Source organism: Oncorhynchus keta, chromosome 16, assembly GCF_023373465.1.
Source record: "Oncorhynchus keta strain PuntledgeMale-10-30-2019 chromosome 16, Oket_V2, whole genome shotgun sequence".
In the NCBI taxonomy this organism is placed as follows: domain Eukaryota; kingdom Metazoa; phylum Chordata; class Actinopteri; order Salmoniformes; family Salmonidae; genus Oncorhynchus; species Oncorhynchus keta.
The window spans coordinates 7883905-7911429 of NC_068436.1; the positions used below are offsets into that span (position 1 = coordinate 7883905).

Sequence of the window (27525 nt, forward strand, 5' to 3'; positions counted from 1 at the left end):
ACTCACTCACTCACTCTTCGTTATCTCGCCCACTTTCTTTCCATTCCACATTGTTCATCTTTGTGGCTTGTTGATACTTGTATGTTACAATCTCTCTTTTTTTTCCCTCTTTCTCTGTGCTCACCAGAGACGCAGGATGATTTGGAGGCAGTCACCAACGACATCAAGAAAGCAGCCGGCACCGCTCGCAACAAACTAAAGAGTCAGTCCTTCTTGACCCTTTAAATAGTAGACGCACCATATCTGACCCCACACTCTTTCTGACGACCAACCGTTTTCTGACGACCAGCATGACAGTCATCAAATTGTATCAACGTAGTTTTCCTGTCAAGATAAAGTGTTTTTGAACGCCGTGGAATCCGATGCTATAGTCATTTTGTGTTGTTGTCGGTGGCCGTAGTCACGGTAACGGTTGCATGTTCCCTTGCCTGGCAGGTATCGAGAAGCAACTTGAGACAAACACAGAGGAACGGTCGTCAGCAGACACGAGGATCCGGAAGTCCCAAGTAACCCTTAAAAAACGAACTAACCGTAACCTTAAATCTTATCGGTTTGCATGTCAATCATGTCCCTGTAATTTTTCTTGTTGGAGACCGGGGTTGGAGACTCTGGGTTCCATCCCCACTAGTTTACCATAACAACCTCTGTACCCACCTCCACCTTTTCCCAGCATGCCATCCTGGCCAAGAAGTTTGTGGAGGTGATGACCAAGTACAACGAGGCTCAGACAGATTTTAGAGACAAGAGCAAAGGCCGCATTGCCCGGCAGCTGGAGATCAGTGAGTCTGACGTCTATGAACCTTCATAACCATGTGATAACCAAGTCCTAACCTGGTATAACTAGGGCCAGGGTTTTTTGTTCCTGGACAAGTCGATTGTCAGGAAAAAAATCCAGGCCCAAAGTTACATTAAGTCGTAGACGGCAGTGCATGTTTCAGCCTACCACAGACAGACTCAAACCAATACAATGCTCTTTACCAGTTCAAATACTTGGAAAATCCTTCCCCAATATTTTGAGTGTTTGCTTGCATCTGCCTGAGGTTGGGCAGGGTTGCAGTTTTGTCACTTTTATTTTCTGGTTTATTAAGCCAGACAAGCTCAGACAGACACAGATAAAGTATTTGAAACCCAGATCTGCTGTTGATGGTGTGTATTAGTATATTCTATGCCAGCATTAAGGGCCTGTTATATGTTAACTTGTTATTAACCCTTTCATACATGTTATTAACCCTTTCATACATGTTATTAACCCTTTCATACATGTTATTAACCCCTTTCTGTAAACTCTCCACTCCGCAGCCGGAAAAACAACGACCGACGAGGAGCTGGAGGAGATGTTGGAAGGAGGGAACGCAGCCGTCTTCACCGCAGGGGTAATTCTATGTGTGTTCGTGCGTATGTGTACAAGTGAGAATGTTTGTGAGTGTGTGTGTGTTCAAGCGAGAATGCTTGTGAGTGTGTATGTTAACCCGTTGTGTATATCCTCTCCTAGTGTGGGTGTTGACCCGTTGTGTATATCCTCTCCGAGTGTGGGTGTTAACCCGTTGTGTATATCCTCTCCGAGTGTGGGTGTTAACCCGTTGTGTATATCCTCTCCTAGTGTGGGTGTTAAACCTTTGTGTATATCCTCTCCTAGTGTGGGTGTTAAACCTTTGTGTATATCCTCTCCTAGTGTGGGTGTTAACCCGTTGTGTATATCCTCTCCTAGTGTGGGTGTTAACCCGTTGTGTATATCCTCTCCTAGTGTGGGTGTTAAACCTTTGTGTATATCCTCTCCTAGTGTGGGTGTTAAACCTTTGTGTATATCCTCTCCTAGTGTGGGTGTTAACCCGTTGTGTATATCCTCTCCTAGTGTGGGTGTTAACCCGTTGTGTATATCCTCTCCTAGTGTGGGTGTTAACCCGTTGTGTATATCCTCTCCTAGTGTGGGTGTTAAACCTTTGCGTATATCCTCTCCTAGTGTGGGTGTTAAACCTTTGTGTATATCCTCTCCTAGTGTGGGTGTTAACCCGTTGTGTATATCCTCTCCTAGTGTGGGTGTTAACCCGTTGTGTATATCCTCTCCTAGTGTGGGTGTTAAACCTTTGTGTATATCCTCTCCTAGTGTGGGTGTTAAGCCTTTGTGTATATCCTCTCCTAGTGTGGGTGTTAACCCGTTGTGTATATCCTCTCCTAGTGTGGGTGTTAAACCTTTGTGTATATCCTCTCCTAGTGTGGGTGTTAAGCCTTTGTGTATATCCTCTCCTAGTGTGGGTGTTAACCCGTTGTATATATCCTCTCCTAGTGTGGGTGTTAACCCGTTGTGTATATCCTCTCCTAGTGTGGGTGTTAAACCTTTGTGTATATCCTCTCCTAGTGTGGGTGTTAAACCTTTGTGTATATCTTCTCGTATGTGTTTTGTAGATCATGGAGTCGGGTATATCGAAGCAGGCGTTGAATGAGATCGAGGCGCGGCATAAAGATATTGTGAGGCTGGAGAGCAGCATCAAAGAGCTTCATGACATGTTCGTGGACATTGCTATGCTGGTGGAGAACCAGGTAACCCTTCACTCCTTTTAGTGTGCATCCCAAATGGCACCCTATTCCCTACGTAGTGCACTGCTTTTGACCGCTGTTTGTGTGTGCCTCTCCCAACACTCCGCCCACTCCCTTCAAAGGGCGGTATGATTGACAAGATTGAGAGCAACATGGACCAATCGGTGGGCTTCGTAGAGCGGGCTGTTGCCGACACCAAGAAAGCAGCCAAATTTCAGCAGGAGGCCCGTAGGGTGAGTGGGGCTGAAACCATAGAATTAGAATGAGTAGAATGGCCGTCCACATTCAGGTCAATATGTCATTCTATTTATATGGCTGCAATGTTTATAGGTCCACTTCAGTCCGGACCCTAGACCTATTATCTATCACCTTGGTCCATACAGGAGAAGGGATACATTGGCTTCGTCACAAATGGCACCCTGTTACCCTGAAAGTACTGCACTATACATGGAAAAGGGTGCCATTTGGGACATACACTAAATATACTGTCTTGCTACAGGGGGTTCAGCATTCTCACTGATGCAAAGAGTCTCTTAAAAGCTTCAGAACTTGCAATGCCACATTGAGTCTCTAAATATTTATTGTGGGTTATGATTTCTCTCTGTGGTCAGGTCAATCTTTCCTTTTGTTTTTCTGAGTTTTTTTCTTGTTCTCTTTCTTCTCTCCCTTCCCTTCATTGTTTCTTTGTATTTATTCCTCCTCTTCCTCCTCCGTTTTCTCTTGCTCTCTCGCATCCTCTGGCTTTCTTTGCCTCTTTCTTTCCTTCTTCTGCCCTTTAGAAGCAGATGATGATCATGTGCTGCTGTGTCATCCTCTGTGTCATCGGAGGGTCCTTCCTCTACAGCTTTATCAAATAGGAAATACCGTCTGGGGGAAAACTTGTTGTGAAACTGAGAGGTGTTCAAAACTCCAAACTTAAACTTTTAAATCATGTATTGATCCAGAAGGATGTTACCCTGGTCACAGATCTCTTTGTACTCTTACAAATGCCATTCCTGTCCCTGTCAAGTTTGATCAGGGCCTGGATTTATAAAGCCTTTCAGAGTATGAGTACAGATCTGGGATCAGTTGAACCTTTTAGATCACAATGAATAAGATTACATGGACAGGCGGGGCAGGATCCTAGATGAGCACTCCTACTCTGAGATGCTTTATGAATACGGAACCAGATTAGATCACGTTAGATCCATGTTATTCTTAGGTGTGTCCCACATGACACCCTATTCCCCTTGTAGTATATAGGAAATAGGGTGCCATTTGGGATGTAGACTTAGGCTGTATTATTGGCCTCTTAACGTGATAATCACTTATGACTCTGGCCTCAGGGGAAGTTGAAGAGGAGTGTCCCAGATTACCCCCAGTTTAACCTGGGTGGATGGATCAACAGTGGTCACTCTGTCTGTCAAGAGATGCATACAGCGCTACTCAGAGGAGACACACTTCAGTCTTGCTTAAGACCTTCCACCCTTTCGTCTTCTCTCTCCCTCTTTCCTTTTGTCTTTTTCTCTCTTTCTCTCTCTCTCTCTCTCACACACACACGCTCTCTCTCTCCCTCTTTTCCCCTCTCTCTCTCTCGTTCCTCTTTTCAGGCATGCTTCTACCCACAGCTCCTTTTCCCACTTCAAGGATTTGTGTCAATTAGCTTTGGTAGTGCGGCTCCTTAATAATATAAGCCAAGACAGGTCAACGATAACACTGTGTAATCATGTCAAGTAACCTAAAGATATTGGTAAACAAATGAATATGATAAAACAATGATTCACTGCCCTATTGTCAGCTAGTAATCAAAATGACCCCAAAATGTCACGTTTTTATGTTATTATTGTGTGTTGAAGTTACTGCTTAATATTGCACTCGTGTCATTTTTATCCTACATGTGTGTCAATTGCACCAGGGATCATGTCTGTGTCATAAAACTGTCACCTGCGCTCTCTCTACAAATGATGTGTATAAACCCTGTATTGAAGCCAACGTGCAGCCATCTTGGTAATCCTCCTCAATGGTTAAAAGATTTTGGAAGCTATAGAAATGCATTTGTTAATATCTACATTCGTTTTGACACGTTTATTCTATTAGACGCTTTAATGCATACTTTTAAATTCTATTATTGTGGCCTAAACATTTTTTTTTAATGGGGAGAGTACTAAACGTTACTGTCCCCACTACAAAAAAAAAACTTAAATATATGTAATTTTGTCTTTGAAATACTATGGAGGACTACTCCTTCTAGGGAGTGCCAATATGGCCGACCGGTGGCCAATACATAGCATCAGCAGTCCAGGGTTTATTTATATAAGCCATTGCTCTCTACTCCCTCTAATAATAGATAGGATAGTATTTTTGTTGTGATGCAAGCAAGCAGTATCAAGTGAATAGCCAATATGTCTGTGTCTGTTTGTGTCTTCAGTCACATACATTTGTAGTGATGTTGTAGGCATTTATATGGAAAATGTTATCTGAACAAAATGTCAGGTTTCAGTTTTTTGTAGCTTTTCCCGTCTGCTGACAAATAATACAAATAAAAAATAATCGCCATTTGCCAAGTGTTTTTATTAGTAAGTTTTCATTATTCAACTACTTTAAACTATTTTGAAAAATAGGGATAGAACAAAACGAATTGCCTTTGACATCTCTCGCCGTCTGTATATTGCTTAATTGGCAGGCCAAATCCTCCAATTGTTGCCATCCACCCAACTGTGGGACCAATAGACAGCCGCTTCCGGATTACAACTGCCATGAATGGGCGGCTTTGCTGTGGCAAACCAAGACCAAAGTAGCTACCCAGAAAACGTGTCTCAGCAATGCAAAGCTCCGGGAGTCAAGACACAGCAGAAGCCAGGAGGCAGACTGGCCCCGTCGACCGTCCTTGAACAGGCCTACTCAATCATGGTGGTGTGTAACGGAAATACATTTTAATTTTATGGGTTTATAAGTTATATGGCAGGTCTAGCAATTATTGTAAGGAGGTTGAGTTGGGAAACACGATGTCTGAATTGCGTGGTAGTTCATTGGCTGCTTTATTGACCCTTTTTGTATGTTGACCAATTATTATTCTCCTTTGAAGATAGTAGCAAAATGGTCGCCAATTGGAGTTCGATAAGTCAAATAACTCGCAATTTAATTGGTCATTCACGTGTCGGTATTACTTTGTTTTGCGTGTGTTCAATCGTTATTGACAAAATGTATTTCTGAGTGACATAATTACCGACCATTTAGCGCCTCGCCGGCTTTGCTCTCGTTGGACGATTTTATTGTTGTAGGCGTGTCTTGAGAAACTAGTGTTGTTTTGTGAGGAGATGAAAATGGCGGCGGATGGCTGACCGCCGTCTTTATCGGATATTATACATAACTGCGATTTAATAAACCAGCGTTCTCTGTCGATTTTAACAGAACGTCATATCATTTAATATGACCAGGTTTTAAGGATTTTCTAAACTCTTTGGTTGATTGGAGTTTTCCAAAAGACAAAGCGGAAAGTTCCTTTGGAAATAGATTTCTCGCTGTCTGCTGTTGCATTTTAAATTTACCGTTCGTTTTAGTTCAGCGAACAGTTTGTTCAGCATAATAAGATAGTGTTTGAACTACATGCCGCAAATAACCCAGGACTGGTAACCCCCCTCACCCCCTAAAACTAGCCAGACAAGTGTCTAAATTGTGTCATTAGTAAGGTACTCTATAGCTAACGTTAGCTATAACACGCTAAGCCTTACATAATGAACCCCACTACAATCCCAGATGCAATATTGGCGCTATCAACAAACTAAAGTTTGCGAGCTAATCCCATTCTCTCGGTAGGGTTTTGTTTTGGTGATCGACAACAATGCTTCCCTGTGGTGGGGGATAGCTAGCCAAATATGCTAGCCTCTACTTTACTATTTCACTAGCTATGTCCTAGTGGTAATTATCTGCTGTTAGCTGTACATAACATAACGTTGCAATGTGTAAACGCTCGTACTTTGTTTTATACGGTGGTTTTAGTCAAATCAAAATGTATTAACTTGGCTACGTTGCTGACTGTATTTTAGATTTAGTTTGTCAGATTTGAAAGGCTTTTTTTTATTGTGGACATAAATATCACACTACTAGAAATAAATAGATAAATTAAGCTGCATTTCCAATCACGAGTTAGTTGTAGTGTTCAGCTGCTTGACAGCGCAGTCAGGTACCCACGTGTATCGGCGAACCGCCTACCAAAGCAGTCCACTGTCTCAAGTGACAGTCATAAAACATGGAAGATAAGCGTCGACCAAGATTCAGCAAGCGGCTGGTAAGTAAACCAGTTGGCCCAGCGTTATTTCAACGTCTGTGGTAAAAATCCATCGCTAAACGTTAGTTCATCACCATAAACGTCTAAAGTATCTGAAATGGCATGGACTACCGCTAGTTACTAACTATATTGAAATTGGCGTAGTATGGACATTTTAATATTTTAGTGTGTTCTAAAACTGTCCATATGGATTGAGATGTTGGAATTATAAAGACAGAGGAAGTGAGTTATGTTACTACTCTGCGGTTCAATTCCATGACTTGCACCGAGACTTGTACCTCATAGTTTAGGTTATGGGAATAACTCGTGTTTTTTCCCCTAAGTAACAATTTATTTCCAATACCAAATAGCTGAGAAGCTTATGTCTCCGATTTGTCTTACTTGATGGCGTCATGTAGTCTAGATTGTTGACTGTGACTTGAGAAAGTATGATAAACAAGGCACTTTGGTCAAAAGTAGTGCCTTATAAATGGAATATGGTGCATTTCTAAGATGAGCCAGGTTCATGAGTTCATCGCTTGGGGGTTAAACAGTGCCACAGTGTGCATCATGTCACAGTCGCTCCAAAACATTGTAAAAGCAAACAGAGCGGAAGAGTAGTTAAAGAGGACCGGATCAACCATGCCTGGAGGAGTGAACACAGGGTTAGGTTGGCTATGGCTGGGATTAGTGTGAGAGCTAGCTAAATCCTTGGAAAATAATATTGTACATTTTGTTACATGGTACCTCCCCAATTTCATGCTGTCCAATTGGTAGTAGTTAGTCTTGTCTCATCTCTGCAACTCCCGTACGGACTCGGGAGAGGCGAAGGTCGAGAACCATGCGTCCTCAGAAACACAACCACACTGCTTCTTGACACAATGCCCATCCAACTCTGAAGCCAGCCGCACCAATGTGTCAGAGGAAACACCTGGCGACCTGGTCAGCGTGCACTGCGCCCGGCCCGCCACAGGAGTCGCTAGAACACGATGGGACAAACCTGGAAGACTCTGGGCCAATTGTGCGCCGCCTCCCGGTCGTGGCCGGCTGTGACAGAGCCTGGACTCGAACCCAGTATCTCTGGTGGCACAGCTAATACTGCAATGCAGTGCCTTAGACTACAGCGCTACTCGGGAGGCTACATGGTACATTTTTGATTGAGGGTCAGATAAGATTATTGATTGATGTGTTTGGGGTGAGTTCTTTATTTTTCTGCATGTTGAGAGAATTTGAACCTGTTTAGTAGGGTGACTAGGGTCTGCAGTCTACCTGACTGTAGAATCTGGATATTTACAGGTGAGGTGAAACAAAAAAGGCTGTTGCTAGGCAATGGACCATAGACCTGATGTTTATACTGTACAATGGAGGTATGTGTGTGTGTTGTGATTTGTTAAAGTTGAGTTTTGAATGATAGTCACGTTTGTAGGAGCAGAAGCAGAACGTGTCCCTCAGAGCAGTAGCCAGGCAGCATCATGCAGAGATAACGTCTTATCAATTATGAATAGGCTGAGATTTAGGCAGTGGTGGTCAGGTCTACATCTCTTAGTCTCTGGTCTGTGAGAGTTATTTTTCTTTGCCTGTACTTTGAGCCATGCATCTCCAGAAGGCATATTGCAATACAACAGTGCCAGTGATGAAACGGGAGAAGAGCGAGAGAAGAGGATTGGGGGGAGGGAGGGATGTGTGTGAATGGAGAGGACACTGGCGAGAGTACGCTCTCTGCTCTGTGTGAAGCAAGAGGAGAAGTTACTGGAGAGGCTGGCTGTCTGACTGGCCATGTGAGCAGAAATGCGGAAAACACGGATGGGGAGAGATTGGGGGGAGGCACTGCAGAGGCGGAAGAATGACAGCTGGATAGACCGCGGGCCTCTTTCTCTCTGAAAAGGAGAGGGGGAGCGGAGGGTGGTGAACGAAGGAGATGCTGCTGCACTACGCCAGGGATGTGAGAATAAGGGAGGAGGGGGAAGAAAGATAAAGAGAGGAGGGATGGAATGGTGACACTGAAGGTGCGAGGTGTGTAGAGTCTCCATCCCACAGGATTCCCCAAGGTGCACTTGCAGGAGAGGGAAGGGGCAAGATAAATATGATGGAGAGGATACTGGATTGCTACAGTGAGTGAGGGAGGGAGAGAGAACATCTGTAACCCTGCTGGTACTGGCTCCGAGACCCACCGTCTCTTGGCGACGATCTTTGATAATAAACATGGACAATGCGGTTAGATACTGCATCTGTCATGTGCCCTTACCCACTCTAGTTGCTCAGGCGTCGTGGCGCGACTGTGCTGCTCCGGGTCGTCTATTGTTTCTTGAGTAGCTGAGTGAGTGGGCGGCCGGGAGGCGCTGGCTGTCCGTCGTTCCCCAGCCAAGGCGTCTCCCAGATGGATCCACTCCCTCCCGCTCCCATGTCCCTGGTATGGTGCTCCAATCCAGACTGTTTCTCTCTCTAGAGTCTGTCACACAAGCAGAATTCCCACCTTGGGAATACTAGGTGGAGCTGGTAACTGCGGTGTGCGTGACCAGCAGCTGGTCTGTGCGATGTCTCAGTTAAAGGTTATTGGTTCCGCCGGGTGCTGTAGCAACGTAGTGCGTCACTGAGAGACGGTATGCTTGTGTCTCAAATGGCACCCTACACAGTGCACTATCTAGAGAGTCATTTGGTACGCGCAGCCACTGTCCACTGTACTGGGCAGCGGCCCAGGGGAGCACAGACCCGACTGGCGCACTGCGTTACACCACTCGCTGCAATGCCATTGTGTCCTTCTCCTATACCAAACCACCTGAATGGAACAAAGATCTCTCGTCAACCCTGGCTTACTACAGATGGATAATGGATTTTGAATATACTGGAACAGGGTTGTCTTCTTAAAGGGCTGGGCCACCCGGAGCCAAGGAGGATTGCAGTGAGATGTTGGAGGTAGGGCTGGTCCTGGTGCCTCATTCTGCATCTCATGGCACTTATTTGGCTGCTACAGCGGTGGATACTAGTGCTGTTTTAATGTCTCGCTGTATAGTGTCATTGGCTTGTGGCTGACTGGTGGACAGTACAGTGAGGTTGTTTCACATTGTGTGGTGTTTGCAAGGAGGCGTGTGTGTGTGTGTGTGTGTGTTCAGGGCTGGCTGAGGATATTTTAGAGGTGTGTGAGACGGGCGGAGAGAGTGCATTCTCAGACACCTTATTGTTGTCCCTGAGCTCTGGGCTGCTGGACCCCCTCCCTGGGTCAGCTGCTGCATTGCTATGGCAACCCTGGTCCACTTTGTGTAGCTGTTATCGATCGTGCTAATGATAACCGTCAGCTGGTAGACGGAAAGGCTTCCCCAAAAAACCTTCTCAGTTAAATGTTGTCTAAAAAGTAGCCTCTGCCTTTCTGGCGGAATGATATGATTATTTGCATCAATCCAATGGCCATTTGTTTTGCAAACTCTGAAATCACATGAGCGCTACACCACCATCAATGAAGCATCAAGCCTCCAGTTGACAGATAGAGCTGGTGAATAAGTAGTGGGGATGGGGGACAATATTGAGCAGGGGGAATGGAAGCACTGGGTAAAAAGGTCTCCAGGTAGCCCCCCTTCTTCCTCTTTATCCCCCCCATCCCTGAGAGAAGGGAGAGTCAGTGTGAGGGAGATTAATTATAGGCTACATTAGAGAGAATTGATACCCTGGCCTGAACATCAATGTATTGTGTGTTCTGTGTTGATATGGGTTTGTGTGGGTATGTTCTTTCCTCCTTGCCCCAGTGTGTGTTGTAATACAGAGACTTTTTGTAGGAGGGAGGAGCAGGTCATGTACTGTGTGTGGGCGTTGTTTACACAGCCAAACGCTGCGGTCGTTAGGTAGCATTACATGTTACTGAAATACCTTAAAGAACCTGGGACAAGTATTAAACCTAACTATTACAGAAATAGTAACTGTAACTGTAAATACCCTAAAATAGTGCGATGGGATTTGAAGGGTATACAGCTGCTGAACACATTGAGGTAAATATGTTCCTTAATCCTTTTCCTTCTTCCTCCTCACATTCCTCATCCCTTTTCCTCTTTCCCCCTCTCTCCAGCGGTCGGGCACGCGGCGGCGCTACCATGACGATGGGATCTCGGACGACGAGATAGAAGGGAAGAGGACCTTTGACCTGGAGGAGAAGCTGACGAGTGAGAGGTTCACCTCGGACAGGGTCAAACGCATGGAGGGGAAAGGTCAGTGTTTGGTGTCATTCCAGTAGAATGACGGAGGGTTTGAGACATTGTCTGTGTCTGAAATTGCACCCTATTCCCTATATGAAATGCACTTCTGACAGTAGTAGTGCACTATAGGGAAGGGAATAGGGTCTCATTTGGGCGTTGCTTACCAACTTGAGTAGCTTTGAGGATTCCTGTTTAGTTTATGGCTCATTGTGGTTTGTTTTTCCAGACCTCACGTTTGAGTACATCCAAAGAGGTGGGTTGAGGGACCCGATCATCTTTGAGAAGCCAGACGGACTGGGCATCAAGTACGTCCTGCTTTCCCCCCTCAACTCTGTTGGAAACACATTCACTGTATTCTCTCTGGGGCGATTAGAATGGCTGAAATTGCGTTGAGTTTGTAAGTCTGAGTGATATGTAACCCTGGTTTGTCGTGCTCTCTAAAGGATGCCAGATCCAGACTTCAGTGTGAACGACGTCAAGATATTTGTCGGTAAGATTCCCCCCTCCTCCAGTGCTTCTATCCAAACACGCCTCTTCCCTTTTCCAGTTCCTCTCCTTAACCCACTTCACTCTATTTCTCTCTTTTTCCATCATAACACTCCCTCATTTACATCTCCTTTACTTCTCTCCTTCCCTCGCTCGCATTGTTAACACCACAGTCGACCAAACAAGCCCGGCAGGCTCCAGTTTGATCTGATCTTGACCGTATTGCCCGGTGATATGAAGTGCTGCAAAGAAGGACCTAGAAAAGCTGCAGCTGGCCCAGAACAGAGCTGCAAGTGTTGCCCTTCAATGCACACAAGAGGGCTAATATCAACAGTATGCATGTTAGTCTCTCTTGGCTCAAAGTACAGGAGAGGTTTGACTGCATCAATTCTTGTTTTTATGAGAAATATTGTGTTAATTTCCAAATAGTCTGTATAATCAAGTTACAAATAGCTCTGATTGGCATGCTTACCCACCAGACATGCCACCCGGGGGCTCTTCACAGTCCCCAAATCAAGTTACATATAGCTCTGATAGGCATGCTTACCCACCAGACATGCCACCCGGGGGCTCTTCACAGTCCCCAAATCAAGTTACAAATAGCTCTGATTGGCATGCTTACCCACCAGACATGCCACCAGGGGGCTCTTCACAGTCCCCAAATCAAGAACGGATTCAAGGCAACACACAGTATTCTATAGAGCCGTTATCATATGGAACACCCTTCCATCTCAAATGACTCAAGCAAACCGCAAAAAATGAGCTTCAAAACAACACCTCACAGAACATTGCCTCTCCCCATCTGACCAAATTAACTGATAGCCATTATGTACACGGCATTCAAAGTATTCAGACCCCTTTACTTTTCCCACATTTTGTCATGTTACAGCCTTATTCTAAAATGGATTAAACTATTATGTTTTTTTCATCAATCTAAACACAATACTTACAAAACATATTTACAAAGCAAAAACAGGTTTTTGGACATTTTTGCAAAAAACTAAACAAACAAACAAAAAATATATATACATTCAGAGCCTTTACTCAGTACATTGTTGAAGCACCTTTGGCAGCGTTTACAGCCTCGAGTCTTGTTGGGTATGACGCTACAAGCTTGGCACACCTGTATTTAGGGAGTTTCTCCCATTCTTCTCTGCAGATCCTCTCAAGCTCTGTCAGGTTGGATGGGGAGCATCTCTGCACAGCTATTTTCAAGTCTCTCCAGAGATGTTCGACCACTCAAGGACATTTAGAGACTTGTCCTGAAGCCACTCTTGCGTTGTCTTGGTTGTGTTTAGGGTCGTTGTCCTGTTGGAAGGTGAACCTTCGCCCCAGTCTGAGGACCTGAGCACTCTGTAGCAGGTTTTCATCAAGGATCTCTCTGTGGCCTCCTGGGTGGCGCAGTGGTTAAGGGCCACCAGAGACTCAGGGTTCGCGCCCAGGCTCTGTCGCAATTGGCTGCGACCGGGAGGTCCGTGGGGCAACGCACAAAAGCCTAGCGTCGTCCGGGTTAGGGAGGGTTTGGCCGGTAGGGATATCGTTTTCTCATTGCGCACCAGGGACTCCTGTGGCGGGCCGGGCGCAGTGCACGCTAACCAAGGTTGCCAGGTGCACGGTGTTTCCTCCGACACATTGGTGCGGCTGGCTTCCAGGTTGGATGCGTGCTGTGTTAAGAAGCAGTGCGGCTTGGTTGGGTTGTGTATCGGAGGACGCATGACTTTCGACCTTCGTCTCTCCGGAGCCCGTATGGGAGTTGTAGCGATGAGACAATTGGATACTAACAATTGGATACCACAAAATTGGGGCGAAAAGGGGGTAAATATTAAAAATAAAAAGGATCTCTCTGTACTTTGTTCATCTTTGCCTTGATCCTGACCAGTCTCCCAGTCCCTGCCTGCTGCTGAAAAACATACCCACAGCATGATGCTGTCACCACCATGCTTCACTGTAGGGATGGTGCCAGGTTACCTCCAGGTTGGCATTCAGGCCAAGAGTTCAGTTTTGGTTTCATCAGACCAGAGAATCTTATTTCTCATGGTCTGAGTCCTTTAGGTGCCCTTTGGCAAACTCCAAGCAGGCTGTCATGTGCCTTTTACTGAGGAGTGGTTTCCATCTGGCCACTCTACCATAAAGGCCTGATTGGTGGAGTGGTGCAGAGATGGTTGCCCTTCTGGAAGGTTCTCCCATCTCCACAGAGGAATTCTGGAGCTCTTTCAGAGTGACCGTCAGGTTCTTGGTCACCTCCCTGACCAAGGCCCCGATTGGTCAGTTGGCCGGGTGGCCAGCTCTAGGAAGAGTCTTGATGGTTCCAAACTTGGTCAGTTGGCCGGGTGGCCAGCTCTAGGAAGAGTCTTGGTGGTTCCAAACTTCTTCCGTTTAAGAATGATGGAGGCCAATGTATTCTTGAGGACCTGCAATGCTGCAGAAATGTTTTGGTACCCTTCCCCAGATCTGTGCCTCGACGCAATCCTGTCTCGGAGCTCTACGGATTCCTAATTCCTTCAACCTCATGGCTTGATTTTTGCGCTGACATGCTGTCAATTGTGGAACGTGCCTTTCCAAATCAAGTGAATTTACCACAGGTGGAATCCAAGTTGTAGAAACATCTCAAAGATGATCAATGGAAACAGAATGCATACCCAAGCTCAATTTCGAGTATCGTAGCAAAGGGTCTGAATTCTTATGTAAATAAGGTATTTCTGTTGTTTTTTTTCATCTTTAAAAAATTAGCAAAAAATGTAAAAACATTTTTTGCTTGCCATTATGGAGTATTGTGTGTAGATTGAGATTTGTATTTATTGAATCCATTTTAGAGTAAGGCTGTAATGTAACAAAATGTGGGAAAAGGCAGCGTGCCTGAATACTTTTCGAATGCACCGTACATATAATGATGTGTAACTGTCAGTAGGACCTTTTTTTTTTGTTCCCATTTTAATTGGTGTAGTTCAGTCCTTGAGCTGTTCTTGTCTTGATGTTCTTATGTCATGTTTCATGTTCTGGAAGAGTAGCTTCTGCTTCAACAACAGTTAATGGGGATCCCAATAGAATACCAAATACTCTCTTACCTTCCTTTTTCCTCCTCTCACCTTTTCTGTCTCTCTCCTTTGTTCCTCCCTTACCGTATCACCTCTCTGTCTGTACCCCACTCCCCTTCCTTGCCTCCCCCAGGCAGCAGGCGTATGATGGATGTGATGGACGTCAGTACTCAGAAGGGTATAGAGATGTCTATGGCCCAGTGGAGACGTTACTACGAGACGCCCCCCTCCCAGAGGGACAAACTCTACAACGTCATCAGCCTGGAGTTTAGCCACACCAAGCTGGAGAACCTGGTCCAGAGGCCTGCATCGGTCAGTCTGAGATGCATGTATGCATACACACACACACACACACACACACACACACACACACCAAGCTGACGGACCTGGTCCAGAGGCCTGCATCGGTCAGACATACAGTGCCTTGCGAAAGTATTCGGCCCCCTTGAACTTTGCGACCTTTTGCCACATTTCAGGCTTCAAACATAAAGATATAAAACTGTACTTTTTTTGTGAAGAATCAACAAGTGGGACACAATCATGAAACAACATTTATTGGATATTTCAAACTTTTTTAACAAATCACAAACTGAAAAATTGGGCGTGCAAAACGGACGGACGGACGGACGGACCTGGTCCGGAGGCCCACGTTGGCCAGTCTGAGACGCGCGCGGACACACACACACACACACACACACACACAACACACCCACACCCTCCTGTCTGTTCTTACCGCCTCCTTTGTACCCTATCAGGTGGACATCATAGACTGGGTGGACAACATGTGGCCTCGGCACCTGAAGGAGAGACAGAGAGACTCCACCAACTCCATCACAGACATGCAGTACCCCAAAGTGCAGAAGTAAGGCTCATCTGTGTCCCAAATGGCTCCCTATATAGTGCACAACCTGACCATGGTCCGTAGGCCCCGTCAACTCCATCACAGATATGCAGTACCCCGAAGTGCGACCCTCTCCCTCATCACCTGCATTCTCCTTCCCTCTTTCTCTCCTCCTCTGTTCCAGGTACTGTCTAATGAGTGTGCAGGGCTGCTACACGGACTTCCACATAGACTTTGGCGGTTCCTCTGTCTGGTACCACATACTGCGGGGAGGCAAGGTAACAACGGACTAATTGATCTTACAATGTTCGACTCGGACTCGAGCCTCGGCCCGTTCTATTTGGGACTCGAATAAGAGTGACTCTGGTGTCCTCTCACTTCTTACCTCTTGAGCGCTTACTTCCTGTCAGGTGTTCTGGCTGATCCCGCCCACGCCTCAGAACCTGGAGCTGTACGAGGACTGGGTGTTGTCTGGGAAACAGGGAGACATCTTCCTGGGAGACAAGGCCCAGGACTGTCAGAGGATCGAGCTGAAGCAGGGCTATACCTTCATGATCCCCTCAGGTACCCACTTAATATGTTGTACAATCCATTCACACCAGATTTCACAACTGCCTTAATTTCGCTGGACTCCAGGAAGAGTAGCTAATGGGGATCCCTAATGAACACACGCAGATATTTAACCGTTTAAACTTAAGTGTTCCTGTTTCTAATGTTTATCTCTGTTTGTGTGCTGTCAGGTTGGATCCACGCTGTCTACACTCCAGTGGACACCCTGGTGTTTGGGGGAAACTTCCTCCACAGCTTCAACATCCCCATGCAACTCAACATCTACAGCATCGAGGACAGGACACGGGTGAGAGACATACACTCTCTTCATCTCTCTTTCTCCTAAATGTACTGAATCTTTTTTTTTGTTCCTGACCACTCGTAGAAGAGACGTTCCAATGTATGTAGTGGAAGTTACTAATAAATTGAAAGTTGAACTTGGTGTCTCTGCAGGTACCAGCCAAGTTCCGTTACCCGTTCTATTATGAGATGTGTTGGTACGTGCTGGAGAGATACCTCTTCAGTCTGACCAACACCTCCTACCTCACGCCTGACTTCCAGAAACACTCCCTGGGCATCGGTCAGTGCCAACAACACTACCCTCTATCGCTACCCCCTCTTTGTCTCTGTCTCTCTGTTTTCCCCCCCTCTCTGTTCTCACCCCCTCTGCCCTCTCTCTGTTCTCACCCCTCTGCCCTCTCTCTGTTCTCACCCCCTCTGCCCTGTCTCTGTTCTCACCCCTCTGCCCTCTCTCTGTTCTCACCCCCTCTGACCTCTCTGTTCTCACCCCCTCTGCCCTCTCTCTGTTCTCACCCCCTCTGCCCTCTCTCTGTTCTCACCCCCTCTGCCCTCTCTCTGTTCTCACCCCCTCTGCCCTCTCTCTGTTCTCACCCCCCTCTGCCCTCTCTCTGTTCTCACCCCCTCTGCCCTCTCTCTGTTCTCACCCCCTCTGCCCTCTCTCTGTTCTCACCCCCTCTGCCCTCTCTCTGTTCTCACCCCCTCTGCCCTCTCTCTGTTCTCACCCCCTCTGCCCTCTCTCTGTTCTCACCCCCTCTGCCCTCTCTCTGTTCTCACCCCCTCTGCTCTCTCTCTGTTCTCACCCCCTCTGCTCTCTCTCTGTTCTCACCCCCTCTGCCCTCTCTCTGTTCTCACCCCCTCTGCCCTCTCTCTCGTTCTGACCCCTCTGCCCTCTCACTGTTCTCACCCCTCTGCCTCTCTCTGTTCTCACACCCTCTGCTGCTCCTGTTCTCACACCCTCTGCCTCTCTCTGTTCTCACCCTCTCTGCTCTTCTCTGTTCTCACTCCTCCAGCTCTGTCTGTTCTCACCTCAGTGGCTATCCTCTGTTCCACCCTCAGTGCTCTCTCTGTTCTCACCCTCTCTGCTCTCTCTCTGTTCTCACCCTCTCTGCTCTCTCTCTGTTCTCACCCTCTCTGCTCTCTCTCTGTTCTCACCCTCTCTGCTCTCTCTCTGTTCTCACCCTCTCTGCTCTCTCTCTGTTCTCACCCTCTCTGCTCTCTCTCTGTTCTCACCCTCTCTGCTCTCTCTGTTCTCACCCCCTCTGCTCTCTCTCTGTTCTCACCCCTGCTCTCTCTCTGTTCTCACCCTCTCTGCTCTCTCTCTGTTCTCACCCTCTCTGCTCTCTCTCTGTTCTCACCCTCTCTGCTCTCTCTCTGTTCTCACCCTCTCTGCTCTCTCTCTGTTCTCACCCTCTCTGCCCTCTCTCTGTTCTCACCCCTCTGCCCTTCTCTGTTCTCACCCCCTCTGCCCTCTCTCTGTTCTCACCCCCTCTGCCCTCTCTCTGTTCTCACCCCCTCTGCCCTCTCTCTGTTCTCACCCCTCTGCCCTCTCTCTGTTCTCGCCCCCTCTGCCAACTCTCTGTTCTCACCCCCTCTGCCCTCTCTCTGTTCTCGCCCCCTCTGCCCTCTCTCTGTTCTCGCCCCTCTTTGCTCTGTCTCTCTGTTCTCCCCCTCTGCCCTCTCTCTGTTCTCACCCCCTCTGCCCTCTCTCTGTTCTCACCCCCTCTGCCCTCTCTCTGTTCTCGCCCCCTCTGCCCTCTCTCTGTTCTCACCCCCTCTGCCCTCTCTCTGTTCTCGCCCCCTCTGCCCTCTCTCTGTTCTCGCCCCCTCTGCCCTCTCTCTGTTCTCGCCCCCTCTGCCCTCTCTCTGTTCTCGCCCCCTCTGCCCTCTCTCTGTTCTCGCCCCCTCTGCCCTCTCTCTGTTCTCCCCCTCTGCCCTCTCTCTGTTCTCACCCCCTCTGCCCTCTCTCTGTTCTCACCCCCTCTGCCCTCTCTCTGTTCTCACCCCCTCTGCCCTCTCTCTGTTCTCCCCCCTCTGCCCTCTCTCTGTTCTCGCCCCCTCTGCCCTCTCTCTGTTCTCGCCCCCTCTGCCCTCTCTCTGTTCTCGCCCCCTCTGCCCTCTCTCTGTTCTCACCCCCTCTGCCTCTCTCTGTTCTCGCCCCCTCTGCCCCCTCTCTGTTCTCTCCCCTCTGCCCTCTCTCTGTTCTCGCCCCCTCTGCCCTCTCTCTGTTCTCGCCCCTCTGCCCTCTCTCTGTTCTCGCCCCCTCTGCCCTCTCTCTGTTCTCGCCCCCTCTGCCCTCTCTCTGTTCTCACCCCTCTGCCCTCTCTCTGTTCTCACCCCTCTGCTCTCTCTCTGTTCTCACCCCCTCTGCTCTCTCTCTGTTCTCGCCCCTCTGCTCTCTCTCTCTCTGTTCTCTGTTCCCCCCTCTGCTCTCTCTCTGTTCTCACCCCTCTGCTCTCTCTCTGTTCTCACCCCTCTGCTCTCTCTCTGTTCTCACCCCCTCTGCTCTCTCTCTGTTCTCGCCCCCTCTGCTCTCTCTCTCTGTTCTCGCCCCCTCTGCTCTCTCTCTCTGTTCTCGCCCCCTCTGCTCTCTCTCTGTTCTCGCCCCCTCTGTTCTGCTCTCCTCTGTTCTCGCCCCTCTGTTCTCTCCCCTCTGTTCTCGCCCCCTCTGCTCTCTCTCTGTTCTCGCCCCCTCTGCTCTCTCTCTGTTCTCGCCCCCTCTGCTCTCTCCTCTGTTCTCGCCCCTCTGCTCTCTCTCTGTTCTCTCCCCCTGCTCTCTCTCTGTTCCCCCCTCTGCTCTCTCTCTGTTCTCGCCCCTCTGCTCTCTCTCTGTTCTCGCCCCCTCTGCTCTCTCTCTGTTCTCGCCCCCTCTGCTCTCTCTCTGTTCTCGCCCCTTCTGCTCTCTCTCTGTTCTCGCCCCTTCTGCTCTCTCTCTGTTCTCGCCCCTTCTGTTCTCGCCCCCTCTGTTCTCGCCCCTCTGTTCTCGCCCCCTCTGTTCTCGCCCTTCTGTTCTCGCCCCCTCTGCTCTCTCTCTGTTCTCGCCCCCTCTGTCTCTCTCTGTTCTCGCCCCCTCTGTCTCTCTCTGTTCTCCCCCTCTGTTCTCGCCCCTCTGCTCTCGCCCCCTCTGCTCTCGCCCCCTCTGCTCTCGCCCCCTCTGCTCTCACCCCCTGCTCTCTCTTTGTTCTCACCCCCTGCTCTCTCCCCCTCTGTTCTCACCCCCTCTCTCTCTCTGTTCTCACCCCTGCTCTCTCTCTGTTCTCACCCCCTGCTCTCTCTCTGTTCTCACCCCCCTGCTCTCTCTCTGTTCTCACCCCCTGCTCTCTCTCTGTTCTCACCCCCTGCTCTCTCTCTGTTCTCCCCCCCTGCTCTCTCTCTGTTCTCACCCCCTGCTCTCTCTCTGTTCTCACCCCCTGCTCTCTCTCTGTTCTCACCCCCTGCTCTCTCTCTGTTCTCACCCCCTGCTCTCTCTCTGTTCTCACCCCCTGCTCTCTCTCTGTTCTCAATGACAGCACGAGATATATAACTTGAGATGCGCGTTCTCTGTATTTCTTTAGATTACAAACCCTGCATTTTCTTTTCTCTTTCCGACTCCACCTCTTAATCTCTCCGCCCCTCCCTCCCGCCAGGTCTTACCAGAGACCCCTCCACCTGTGAGGCAGTCAACGGGCACACCCAGGAGGAGGATGAAGAGGAGGCTCCCCCGGGCTCTAAGCCCGGGGTGAAGGTTCACCTCACGCCCTTTGAGCTGGAGGGGCTGTGGAACCTGCTGGGGAAGCTGGAGTCGTTGCCCTCACAGAAGAACTGTGTCCCGGCTGGCATACACGATGCTCCCGCTCTGCTGCACGACATCCGGGTGAGGGAGGGAGGGATGTGTGTGTCTGACAGAATGAAATATCCTCATATCAAAGTGGATGTATACGTATGACTGACTAAGTCACTGTGGATAAAACCGTCTGCTAAATGGGGTATATTATAACGGTTTTGTGTGTTTTCATGTACCAACCTTCTCTTGTCCTCTGTAAGGCCCTGCTGAAGGAGCACGCTAATGACATCCCCAAACTGTCCTACACTGGCAAGCCCATCGTCAAGTGGCCCAAGAGGGTGAGGAGACACACCGCATTCAGTCACATGCTCACATTGGCCCTTTACACTCCTACCCATATATGGGATCAGATTGGCAGGTTTGGGCGGCAATAAGTGTTAAGTCCATGTTTTAAGTATCCCCATGTTTCTGTGATTACGGGGCTATCACTCAGTCAGAGTGCGCCTGCGCAGGGAGTCTCGTTGTTGATGGACCTAGCCTTGAGTGTAATGGCTACCTGGTAGTGTGTTCATACGGTATAGTAAACTTTGTTCAACCGGAACCTTGTCGTTGTGTCATTTCGAGTTAACAAGAAGTGCCTTAATTGGGACGCAGTGGCTGTACAAGTAACCTGATGTATCTGACGTCAGAGCTCAGTCTGTCTGCTTCACAGCGCTAGACGGGTTTTGACTGAGCCGTTTTCTGAACTTGAGCACCACACGCCACAAGAAGATGCCCCTCGTCCCTCCCGCTAATTGGGCCACCTTTTGCATGTTTTTTGTTGTCTGACTGGGGGAAATGCTGTAAAGGACTCTGATGTATTTTGAACGATGGAAAGGTTGAGGATGACAACAAATACCGCTTTGATGTCGTACAAGCAAGATTTCCGCATCGTAAAACTCATGTCGACACAGTGACGAGGTCACACGGGGGACACGGCGGCATACCCTGTTCTGAACAGAATGAGCGTGTTTGTTTTGCCGCGGAACGCACACTCCTGACTGTTCCATGCTCACCAAAATTCCAATCTGTTTCTCTGAAAAGTCCTGTGAAAGCTTAAGGCTGCAAGATCGTATTTTAGAACGTAGCGAGTCATGTTGGCAATAGAATACGCTTTGAAATGATGCCCACCTGACCCAGACTGCGGTTTCTAATTGAGATGTTTTTGGATAGCGTGAACCACAACAGTATGACGGCGCCCGGTGCAGGGCTGTGTTCCGAACAAATCAACTACAAGTCCGCTTGCTCTAGTTCCTCAACGGCACAACTAGGAGAGCTCAAAAAAATGACGTTTAAAAAAAAAAAAAAAAATTATAGTTGAAGTCTCGTCACATAAAAGTGCATTGAAATTCCAATGTTACTTTAAGTATCTAGATTACAGTAGACGTGAAATCAAGTTTAAATGTTTGGATTCCATCTTGTCAGGTGAACTGTTGTCCTCAACTTTGGTTGAATAATCTTTCCATCGTGTTCAAACTGTTGCTTTGAATAGTTGTTCTGTAAGAAACCCGTAGCCCTATCCATATAGGCAAGTGTTACACACACACACACACACACTGTACATTGTCATAAGACGGAGTGCAAGTCATGCCACATTCTTAGACTGCTATATACCTCTCTTTAAATCCATGTACTTTTCTGACTCTTAAATCCAAGGGTGATTTAATCAGAGGGATGCTTTTCCAGACAGATTAAGCCCAGTGTTGGACTGTTGCCTTCGTCTTCCCCATTGATTTACATTTTTTAAAAACATTTTTTAAAACTTTGAATTCACCTTTATCCCAATAATTCTCGTCCCCACCCTTCCAGCCGTCGTGGTACCAGCCCCCTCCCCCTCCTCCCCCGGTGGCTCGTCCCAAGCTGTCTGCCACGGTGGTGACCCCGCGACCCCAGAAGCCCGCCTCCTCCATGTCTGTGCTGCGGCGGCGGCGCGTGCGGTGTAAGCGCTGTGAGGCGTGTGTCAGGACGGAGTGCGGGGACTGTAACTTCTGCAGGGACATGAAGAAGTTCGGCGGGCCGGGGAAACTCAAACAGACCTGCGTGCTCCGACAGTGTCTGGCGGTGAGAGCGAGCGTCTGTGTGTGAGAGCGAGCGTCTGTGTGTGAGAGCGAGCGTCTGTGTGTGAGAGCGAGCGTCTGTGTGTGAGAGCGAGCGTCTGTGTGTGAGAGCGAGTAGGATGGTGTGTGAGCGAGTAGGATGGTGTGTGAGCGAGGAGTGGTTTGTTTGTGTGTGTGAGAGAGAGCGAGCGGGGGGGGGGGATGTGTGTGTTTGGATGTGTGTGAGATGTTTCACCCGAACAGTAGAAGCATTGTCACTGTCTCCCTCTCTTTGCTAGCTGTGTGTATCACTTACTGCTTGCCTTTGATGCCTGGGTCCTTACTGTATCTCTTCTTCCCAGCTAGTATAGTGTGTGTGTGTGTGTGTGTGTGTGTGTGTGTGTGTGTGTGTGTGTGTGTGTGTGTGTGTGTGTGTGTGTGTGTGTGTGTGTGTGTGTGTGTCATTCTGACAGAATATACTAGTCTGTCAGTATATTAACTCCTCCCGTTCTCTCCCCCAGCCGGGTCTGCCCCTGTCAGTGGTGTGTGAGATCTGTGCAGAGGGTAACCAGGAGGGAGGAGAGGGGCCAGTCTTCGCCCTCACCCTCATGGAGTGTTCCAACTGTGCCCAGATAGCCCACCCCGCCTGCCTCAAGGTAATCCCGACACTCCTCAAACTATACCCTACCTTCAAGTTTCAGCTTGATTTGCCATATGTAATAAATGCATGTTTGAAATCTTACTCGCAATCAAATCGGCATTAAAACACATCACTTTTTGTTGTTGTCTGACATCAGTACAGATGGAGGTTAAACTGTCCCTCGATCTCTCTCTGTTGGTTCTCAAACAAAATGCTCTACACTTCTCTGACCACCTCTCTTGCTCCCTCCACCTCTCTCTGTCTCTCTGTCTCTCTCTCTCTCTACCTCTCCGTCTTTCTACCTCTCTGTCTCTGTCTCTCCGTCTCTCTACCTCTACCTCTACCTCTCTGTCTCTCTGTCTCTCTGTCTCTCTGTCTCTCTGTCTCTCTGTCTCTCTGTCTCTCCGTCTCTCCGTCTCTCCGTCTCTCCGTCTCTCCGTCTCTCCGTCTCTCCGTCTCTCCGTCTCTCCGTCTCTCCGTCTCTCCGTCTCTCCGTCTCTCCGTCTCTCCGTCTCTCTGCCTCTCCGTCTCTCCGTCTCTCTGTCTCTCTGTCTCTCCGTCTCTCTACGTCTCTCTGTCTCTCTGTCTCTCCGTCTCTCCGTCTCTCCGTCTCTCCGTCTCTCCTCTCTGTCTCTCTGTCTCTCCGTCTCTCCGTCTCTCTACCTCTACCTCTCTGTCTCTCCGTCTCTCCGTCTCTCTACCTCTACCTCTACCTCTCTGTCTCTCTCTCTCTACCTCTACCTCTACCTCTCTGTCTCTCTCTCTCTGTCTCTCTGTCTCTCTGTCTCTCTGTCTCTCTGTCTCTCTGTCTCTCTGTCTCTCTGTCTCTCTGTCTCTCTGTCTCTCTGTCTCTCTGTCTCTCTGTCTCTCCGTCTCTCTACCTCTGTCTCTCTGTCTCTCTACCTCTCTGTCTCTCTGTCTCTCTAGGTAACAGGGGATGGTGTGGTGAATACAGATCTGCCCAGCTGCTGGGAGTGTCCCAAATGTGTTCTGGGAATCACAGACACTGAGGTAGACCCTCCTCTATCTATACACACACACACACTGTGTCCCGGCTAGCTAACGGCCGTGACTCTCTCCCTGTGCTGTGTGTCAGTCTTCGGGCACCGATGATGATGACAGTGGGGTGTTCGTTGGCCTCGGCGCTGGCGTGAGCCCCCTCTCCGCCACCGCCCTCTCCTCCACCCAGGGGCCTCTAGGGGTCTCCATGGAGCCAGGCTCTGCTCCTGGGTTGGGGGACGAGGGCTGGGGCAGGGCGATACTGCTATACCCATGGCTGGTTCCCAACCCCCCCCCCTCCTCCTCCTGGTTCTCCGAGGCGCCCCTTCCCTCCCCTGGGCAGCTACTACTAGAGCAGCACGGCCTCAAGCGGGCGGGGAGATGGGCAAGCGGGCGTAGGAAGAGGGTGAGAGGCCTACCGCCGCCACCGTCCTTCCCCCCCGCCCGTTACATCATCATCACTCGCCTATCACTGCTCTGACTGACGAGGGGAGGGGCTGGGGTAAACGTGGGGCTTTGGGCTCCACAAATACTGTCTGAATGTAGAATCCTTTGCTTTAGAGTTGATATCAGATACTTTATCTGTGCTGGTTTTCAGCTTGCCTGGCTTAATGGACCAATAGAAAAGTCTGGCAGTCCAGGCAGACTCAAGACTTCAACTATTTGAACCTAGGTCTAGTCCATGTATTTGTGAGACGGTATTTGTGGAGCAGAAAGTGTTTGTAGCCTGAACAAAAGCCCAGTGCATGTGGAGGTTGAGCGAGAGAAACAGCAGCTTGTGATGTGAATGTGCTTGTCTGTCTTCAGTGCAGCAGGCATTATGTCAACAGAAATGTTACAGTATTCAATGAACAGTGAATTTCTGTTGCATTGATGTTTTTCTTGTTTTGATTTCAGGTGAAGGAGGACAATAATAAAATGTTACACGCGGTAAGTATGGCAGCCAATAAAAAATGTGTTAAATTAAACTGAAGACAGTTTTTCACCCTTTCCCTAAAGGATACTTCGCTCCCTCTCTTCTTTCCTCTCTCCTTTCCTCGCTCCTTTCCCCTGCCCTCTTTCATTTTCTCCTTTCCTCCCTCCTTCCTTCCAGAAACGCAAGTCTTCTTCGTATCTCGACGGCCGCATCGCCAAGATCTACCGTCGCCGTGGTCACAGCCGAGACGACGACGACTCGGGCAGCGATGATGATGATGACGATGAAGGCTCCAGGGGCGGAGGAGGCGCGGGACAGAAGATGTCCGGCCCTCGCAGCAGTGGCTCCGCCTCTCGGAGAGGCTATGGGACTGGGAGGCGGGGCATTTGGAGAGGCTCCTCCCACAGAGGGGCAGGCCGCGGGAGTGGGCTTGCCCCTCACTCCTCCCTGAAGATGAGGCGCGGCAGAGGAGGGCTGGGGGCGGGCCGAGGGGATAGAGAGGGGGGGCGTAGGGAGAGGGGCGGGAGAGTGCGCCTCCGGGGAGGCACCAGGATGCAGAGACGCAGGGACGAGTCAGAGGATGACGACGATGATGATGATGACGACGAGGAAGATGACGACAGCGAGGAAGATCGGCAGCATCACCACCGGCAACGCCGCAGGCGGAGGAGAACGGACGATGAGGAAGACGACGACAACGATGAGGAAGACTACGATGATGAGGAAGACAGCTCGGCCCGGGACCTGGAGGGGGAGGATGAGGACGTGGCGGATGAAGAAGACGATGAGAACAGGTCAGACTCTGAACCAGAGCCTCCCGTCCTCCTGGTGTCTGACCTTAACGACGACCTCCTAAACGGCTCATACCTGACAGTGACCCTACAGCGCCCCCCCAGGGCCAAACGTCACCCCGGCTCCATCGTGCCCAAGCTGGAGGCCGCCATGTCTCCCAGAACCCACGGTGGCGGTCCAGGTTACGTCCAGCATAAAACCCTCGGAAAGACGCAGCACAAAAACGGCACGGTCGCCGCCGGCAACGGCCTGGCCCAGCCCGCCAAGAATCCAGTCGGCCGGCCGCCTCGTCACCGTATCAACAATCCCCACGGTGACACAGCAGACAGGGAAAGAGAGAGGGACACTGCCTCTCATTCCTACTCTGACTCCTCGGCCTCCCCCACCCCTCCCCACTCCTCCCACTCTCCTTCCTCGCTCCTGTCGCTTCCCTCCTTCAAGGATGTAGGAAACGAGAAAGGAGGGGAGAAGGAGGTGTGGGTGGCGGTGTTCCGTTACCTGAGCCGAGCCGAGCTGGCTAGCTGTATGGCTGTCTGTAAGGCCTGGTACAAATGGTGAGTCACACAATGTCTGTCTGTCTAATTAGATTCCAATTCACAGCCATAAGCATGGCTTGTTAGTGATTGGGGGGGGGGGAATCTACACAGTTGCGTATTGGGATATTATTTTTGGCGAAATATAGTATTAACAATATCGCAATATTTTCTGCTAGTTGGCTTGTTCTCCATCTTTTTAAATATGGAGCCAATTTGTTTTCAGCACTTATTTCCATGACTGATCCAAACTGGTTTCTCATGGCTCTGTTGTCTCCAACAGACATCTATATGGTGAGCAATATGTTTGGAACATCGAATCGCAATAAAATGACCGTATCCAATCACGTTACTTATAGAATCGCAATCCGTATCGGCACCTAAATATGGCCATCATATCGTGAGGTCCCTGGTAATTACCAGCCCTGCTTATTGTTTCTATAGACAAAGGAGTTTATTTCCTGTTTCTGGTTCAACGCAGCTTTGGGATATTTTCTTCCTTTTTAAAATGTCACATGACACTCTCCTTAGTCTGTGGACCAAAGGGCACTTTCTGTGGGGCTTCTCCACGACGCGTGTGGTTTTTACACCAGAGACAGGAGACAATCATGTCATTTTTAATGGATGAAAAATACTAAATCTGCGTTGAAACAGAACCAGGAAACCTCCTTTTATCTAACATCGTGGTCCTTCTGTAGCTCAGTTGGTAGAGCATGGCGCTTGTAACGCCAGGGTAGTGGGTTCGATTCCCGGGACCACCCATACGTAGAATGTATGCACACATGACTGTAAGTCGCTTTGGATAAAAGCGTCTGCTAAATGGCATATTTTTCCTTTTTTTTTTTTTTTTTCCCTAACATCCTCATCCCAACTATCCTCGTTTCTGTACCCCTCTCCCTCCTCTCTGTAGGAGTTGTGACAAGCGTCTGTGGAGTGGTGTGGATGTATCGCGGTGTCCCTCCCTCTCCTCCCAGGCCGTGCAGGGCATCATCAAACGCCAGCCCACCTCCCTGGACCTTTCCTGGACCCCCGTGTCCAAGAAACAGATCACCCTGCTCATACACCGCCTGCCAGGTAGGACACACACACACATATATATAGCTACTGCACAGACACACCAACAGTCTACACACACACACCTTACCATCACAAGTTGAATTAAAACCTTCTCCATCCTCTCTCTCTACCCCCCACCGCCGTCTCTTCTCTCAGGTCTGAAGGAGTTGATGATAGCAGGTTGCTCCTGGTCGTCCATGTCAGCCCTGTCCACCCCCAGCCTGCCGTGCCTCCGTACCCTGGACCTGCGCTGGGCAGAGGGGGTCAAAGACACCCAGATCAGGGACCTGGTCATACCACCAGGTCACTCGTCATTACTGACTAACAGGGGTGTTGGGAGTTAAACCTCTCTCCTTTTCCTACAGGCCGTTATGACTGCAGCAGGCCGTTATGACTGCGGCAGGCCGCTATGACTGCGGCAGGCCGCTATGACTGCGGCAGGCCGCTATGACTGCGGCAGGCCGCTATGACTGCGGCAGGCCGCTATGACTGCGGCAGGCCGCTATGACTGCGGCAGGCCGCTATGACTGCGGCAGGCCGCTATGACTGCGGCAGGCCGCTATGACTGCGGCAGGCCGCTA

General features: G+C 49.2%; 1 protein-coding gene across 9 annotated transcripts in view; it reads left to right on the forward strand.

The window, feature by feature from the left end:
* LOC118395538 (syntaxin-3) overlaps positions 1-27525 on the forward strand; it is a 31287-nt gene that overhangs the window by 2467 nt on the left and 1295 nt on the right. For 2 of the 9 annotated variants that reach the window (XM_052464610.1, XM_052464609.1), the window contains exons 4-27: positions 128-202; positions 436-506; positions 671-779; positions 1300-1373; positions 2404-2538; positions 2658-2768; positions 10836-10974; positions 11189-11267; positions 11406-11452; positions 14617-14795; positions 15239-15345; positions 15509-15602; positions 15735-15888; positions 16065-16180; positions 16327-16453; positions 19797-20023; positions 20194-20271; positions 21782-22033; positions 22530-22664; positions 23576-23659; positions 24545-24577; positions 24741-25909; positions 26799-26962; positions 27101-27247. In XM_052464610.1, the coding sequence (XP_052320570.1) occupies positions 128-202; positions 436-506; positions 671-779; positions 1300-1373; positions 2404-2538; positions 2658-2768; positions 10836-10974; positions 11189-11267; positions 11406-11452; positions 14617-14795; positions 15239-15345; positions 15509-15602; positions 15735-15888; positions 16065-16180; positions 16327-16453; positions 19797-20023; positions 20194-20271; positions 21782-22033; positions 22530-22664; positions 23576-23659; positions 24545-24577; positions 24741-25909; positions 26799-26962; positions 27101-27247 (3906 nt within the window). Of the gene's footprint in view, positions 1-127; positions 203-435; positions 507-670; positions 780-1299; positions 1374-2403; positions 2539-2657; positions 2769-3314; positions 5074-5197; positions 5428-5508; positions 6803-7755; positions 7927-8468; positions 9695-10835; positions 10975-11188; positions 11268-11405; positions 11453-14616; positions 14796-15238; positions 15346-15508; positions 15603-15734; positions 15889-16064; positions 16181-16326; positions 16454-19796; positions 20024-20193; positions 20272-21781; positions 22034-22529; positions 22665-23575; positions 23660-24544; positions 24578-24740; positions 25910-26798; positions 26963-27100; positions 27248-27525 lie in introns of those variants that run through there. The other 7 variants (XM_052464612.1, XM_052464613.1, XM_052464611.1 and 4 more) reach the window with 7 other exon arrangements.